General features: G+C 41.1%; 1 protein-coding gene across 1 annotated transcript in view; it reads right to left on the bottom strand.

The window, feature by feature from the left end:
- The window catches only part of LOC311107320 (uncharacterized protein), a 10,118-nt gene extending 5,051 nt beyond the window's left edge, over positions 1–5,067 (bottom strand). Inside the window, exons 1-2 of the mRNA XM_084149805.1 lie at positions 4,665–5,067; positions 1–139 (exon numbers count right to left, since the gene is read on the bottom strand). The exon at positions 1–139 is cut by the window's left edge and continues 12 nt beyond it. Of these exons, the coding sequence (XP_084005931.1) occupies positions 1–139; positions 4,665–4,786 (261 nt within the window). The 5' untranslated portion in view covers positions 4,787–5,067. The remainder of the gene's footprint in view (positions 140–4,664) is intronic.
- Positions 5,068–5,292: the final 225 nt, after the last annotated feature.

The following is a 5,292-nucleotide window of genomic DNA, read 5'->3' as shown; positions in this document are numbered from 1 at the left end:
TCGTCGTAGCTCAGTGTTCCTGTTGAGCAGCAGCAGTTTCTCCTGGTCAGCTGACGTGACTGACATACTGTCAGTGATCAGAGACCCCTGGTCCTCCCCGGACAGCAACCTCTCACCAGCAGGGACAATCTCCTCCGCCCTGTACATACGTGTACATACACACACACACACACACACACACACACACACACACACGCACACACACACACACACACACACACACACACGGTGAGAATATTGTGTAGGAAACCCACAGCACTCGCCTGAACATACCGTACCTGCAAGCAGATAGACACATACTTGTACTCACACAGAGTACACTTAGATGGTATGGAGCATGAACTCACACCTACACACATGCACACACAGTAACACCCTGTAGCATTCACACATGCCTGCAAATACACCCACCATCACTCTCAAACACCCAAACAATGTTTATCACCACTTCAAGTGTGTCTTGTCTAAGATGAGAAAAACACATCCTTGATACATTCTACAATCTAGTACAGTGGTAGGCAATCCTGGTCCTATGTTTTTGATTTAACCAACCTGGAAGAAGACCAGGTGTGTTGAATTTAGTCAATCACTGAACCGATTAATTAGCTCAGTTGGTCAGCTGTGGTGCCTAGATGGAACAGAAATCCTTCAGTATCTGCGGCTCTCCTGGAACAGGGTTGCCTACCCCTGATCTAGTACATTCCCCTGTGAGCTACTTGTCAACTGCAGCAGATTCACATCATCACCATCTAATGATCCCTGTGCTGTGCCGCCTGCATGCTTCTTGTGGCTGGAGGAAACTTTGGCTCTTGAGATCACCTTGTTCAAAGCTTGATGGCTTCATCAACTCAATGACAAAGGTAAGGATTTCAGTGAAGATGTTTTTGTGTGTTTAAGGCAAATTAGGTGCACTATAATCTCTTGTTGCCAGAATGTTCTTTTTTTCTCAAAACTAGGGTATCATCAGAATTAAAGAACACTAATTTTGAGGCATAACCACCCTATTTTGTCTGTTTGATTTGGCTTGAATCCAATACAGTATAGAACATATCCATCAACAAATTGTCCAGGTCCATTCAACCTCACAGATGGATCCAGTCTCCAGCCCTTATGTCTCCTGAATAGCCACCATATTTCCTTCCTCTTGGACAGCAGATGAATGTGACCCAGATAAAGGAAGTTTTCAATCATAAACACTGTCTTGGAAGGACAACAAGATTACATTTCTCCCCGTGGCGGTTTGGTCATTTATTGTAATCTAGCATGAAAAAGAAAGGGAAATAATATCTTCCTTCCTCTTTAGCAGGCTGCCATGCTGGGAAAATAATGTATTATCCTATACAAATGAAAAGGGTCTATGGATAATCTTATTCTCTCTGAGTAAGGAGTATGGCTTTACTACTGGCCTGCACGTTATGAACCAAATAATGTCTACAGTGGTTTGCGAAAGTATTCACCCCCCTTGGCATTTTTCCTATTTTGTTGCCTTACAACCTGGAATTAAAATGGATTTTTGGGGGGTTTGTATCATTTGATTTACACAACATGCCTACCACTTTGAAGATGCAAAATATTTTTTCTTGTGAAACAAACAAGAAATAAGACAAAAAAACAGAACTTGAGCGTGCATAACTATTCACCCCCCCCCCCCCCCCAAAGTCAATACTATGTAGAGCCACATTTTGTAGCAATTACAGCTACAAGTCTCTTGTGGTATGTCTCTATAAGCTTGGCACATGTAGCCACTGGGATTTTTGCCCATTCTTCATGGCAAAACTGCTCCAGCTCCTTCAAGTTGGATGGGTTCCGCTGGTGTACAGCAATCTTTAAGTCATACCACAGATTCTCAATTGGATTGAGGTCTGGCCTTTGACTAGGCCATTCCAAGACATTTAAATGTTTCCCCTTAAACCACTCAAGTGTTGCTTTAGCAGTATGCTTAGGGTCATTGTCCTGGTGGAAGGTGAACCTCCATCCCAGTCTCAAATCTCTGGAAGACTGAAACAGGTTTCCCTCAAGAATTTTCCTGTATATAGCGCCATCCATCATTCCTTCAATTCTGACCAGTTTCCCAGTCCCTGAAAATGGGTTTAAGCCAGACATTGCGTTTTCCTTGATGGCCAAAAAGCTCAATTTTAGTCTAATCTGACCAGAGTACCTTCTTCCATATGTTTGGGGAGTCTCCCACATGGCTTTTGGCGAACACCAAACGTGTTAACTTATTTTTTTCTTTCAGCAATGGCTTTTTTCTGGCCACTCTTGCGTAAAGCCCAGCTCTGTGGAGTGTAAGGCTTAAAGTAGTCCTATGGACAGATACTCCAATCTCCGCTGTGGAGCTTTGCAGCTCCTTCAGTGTTATCTTTGGTCTCTTTGTTGCCTCTCTGATTAATGCCCTCCTTGCCTGGTCCGTGAGTTTTGGTGGGCGGCCCTCTCTTGGTAGGTTTGTTGTGACATATTCTTTCAATTTTCTAAGAATGGATTTAATGGTGCTCCGAGGGATGTTCAAAGTTTAGGATATTTTGTTATAACCCTGATCTGTACTTCTCCACAACTTTGTCCCTGACCTGTTTGGAGAGCTCCTTGGTCTTCATGGTGCCGCTTGCTTGGTGGTGCCACTTGCTTAGTGGTGTTGCAGACTCTAGGGCCTTTCAGAACAGGTGTATATTTACTGAGATCCTGTGACAGATCATGTGACACTTAAATAAAGTCCACCTGTGTGCAATCTAACTAATTATGTGACTTCTGAAGGTAATTGGTTGCACCAAAGCTTATTTAGGGGCTTCATAGCAAAGGGGGTGAATACATATGCACGCGCCACTTTTCCGTTATTTATTTTTTAGAATTTTTTTAAACAAGTTATTTTTTTCATTTCACTTCACCAATTTTGACTTTTGTGTATCTCCATTACATGAAATCCAAATAAAAATCAATTTCTATTACAGGTTGTAATGCAACAAAATAGGAAAAACGCCAAGGGGGATAAATACTTTTGCAAGGCACTGTATATCCCAAATGGCACCCTATTCCCCTTCATAGTGCATTACATTTGAGCAGGGCCTATAGAGCTCTGGCCAAAATTAGTGCACTATCTAGGGAATAGGAGGCCATTTGGGACGTCACCAATGTCTATTGATGTTCTGTGCAGTAGCAGGCTATACTACTATCAGATTAATTGATAATTGGGTCATTGGACAACCCAGTCCTCACCCACTTCTGGGACAAAAAGACATGAATCAAAGCCATTTCAGGATAAAAACCTTCAGGACAACTTCCATGCAACAGGACTATCTAATTCTCATTCTGCAATGTCATTCCACAGGAGTAAACAGATAATTGCATTGCAGTCTAAGTAATGTTTGATTTGGAGACAAATTGCAAAATATTTTTATTTATTTTTTGCTTTCTTTTATGTGAGTGCACCACAACCTCTGCTGAGAAGTCTGTGCCTTATTGGCACAGGTGGTAGTGCACTGACATTTACTATAACTAGAACAGAGTTCTTGGTTCCCCCTTAATGCTACTGAACACGTCATAGAGCATCAGCAGTAGTCATGTGACCTGAACAGTGAGGGACAATTCAACTTATTGACCTGGGAAACTCCCCTGACATACCAAGTTCCTTTTTTAATGTAGCTGGAATCACCCACACATGATTTATTCACACACACCCTGTTATTTACTGATTGTACTGTAAGTGTTTTCCCAGCTAGCACATAATGTTCTAAGAACCATATGTTTCTTAGAACTTGGTGAGAGCCTGGTTGTCCTATGGTTATTTGCATACAACATTTCCATAATGTTTCCTACAGGTTTCCTTACGGCTATATTTAAAGTAATGTTCTCAAATTGTTCGGAGAACGTTAAGAAACAACGTTGTTCCGTGGGAATTTCAGAACTTCAGCCTAACGTTTTTTCTACAGATTTCCTCATGGTTCTATTTCAAGTTATGTTCTCAGAACATAACAAAAAGTTTCCATAAAAAACACAAGAAAAAGTGTGTAACGTTCAATAAAAGTTCTAAGAATGTTATTTAAAAACATACATTCTGTTCTCAGCATCAACAAACGATCTCTATCCTCTATCTTGTTAAGTGTGTTCAGCTGTGTTGTCCTCGCCCACTAATTGGCCACACCTGATGTTAATGAGTGTTTGTTTCCTTTGAAATGGGGTCTGTTTGAATAGACTAAAATGAACAGCTTTGTATAAGTTTTAAAAAAACATGGCATGCTAGCTCCATCCTTGTGGCGTAGTGGACTTATTCCATGGATAGCAAGCAGAAGATCATAGGTTCGAATCTCACTGATGCCATGCCACAAGAAATGAAAAATAAACATAATGTGTTTGCATGATTAATGCCTAAGCAAATTAATTTATACGTGTCATATCTGTGCTTGGAATTCAAAACAGTTAACCTAAGCTAGCAGTAAAATGTTCTCAGAACCTCCCTGCAACCAAAAAAGTTATGTTCCCAGAACAGGCTAAAAGTTCACTTTTGTCCTCAGAAGATTTATTAAAAAACTTTCAGTTTTACCGGACAGGAAACGTATGGGTTCGTTCCCAGAACCAATGGGAAATCAAAAACGTACATTCCCACAACTTCCAAGAAATCAAATGTGTCAGCTGGGTTTAATCATCCACACTTGTGGTGTTTTGGACATGCATACCTTGATTCCTCTGTAGCCCCATGTTCCTCTGGGTTCTGCAGGAGAGCACTGGCGCTGTAGGGTGAAGAATCTTCCTCCTCCTCAGACGACGATAATGATGCGGACAGTGAACCTCCGTCCATGACTGATCTGAGCCAACAAATGAACCTGACAAAAGTTCAAAAACTGCACTCCAAAAGGAAATATAAAAAGAAATAAGAACTAAATAAGAAGTCAAGGTTGGTCAAGGCTGTCTTCTCTAGTGTGCAGATTTTACACTTATTTTTGACCTGATCCAACTGTCAACTGATCCAGAATCCTCTGATGTGATGAACACCAGCCCAAGTTGTATAAAGCCTCCACAGAGCATGTGGTGGAGAGTCAATATGACTTTCAGTCTCTGTTGTCTGCCTAAAAAGGAAGTCCAAACATACCCTGCTGCCTGTACCCACATACAAATGATGTTAGAATATAGGAAGTCGCACAACAACTTAGGCTGCTTCTCTGTCTCAACTCTGTCAGAGGGTTTTTAAATGTAGTATTTATAATGTGAGAATAGGAAGTCACAGAACAACTCTCAACTCATCTCAACTCTGTCTGGGTCTAAACAATAGGTAAATATCGTTCTGTTTCTGTCATTACTTTCAAA

The sequence above is a fragment of the Coregonus lavaretus genome, assembly GCF_964263955.1.
Source record: "Coregonus lavaretus genome assembly, chromosome: 32".
In the NCBI taxonomy this organism is placed as follows: domain Eukaryota; kingdom Metazoa; phylum Chordata; class Actinopteri; order Salmoniformes; family Salmonidae; genus Coregonus; species Coregonus lavaretus.
Note: the sequence above shows the minus strand (reverse complement) of the source record. Positions and strands in the feature narration are given on the sequence as shown.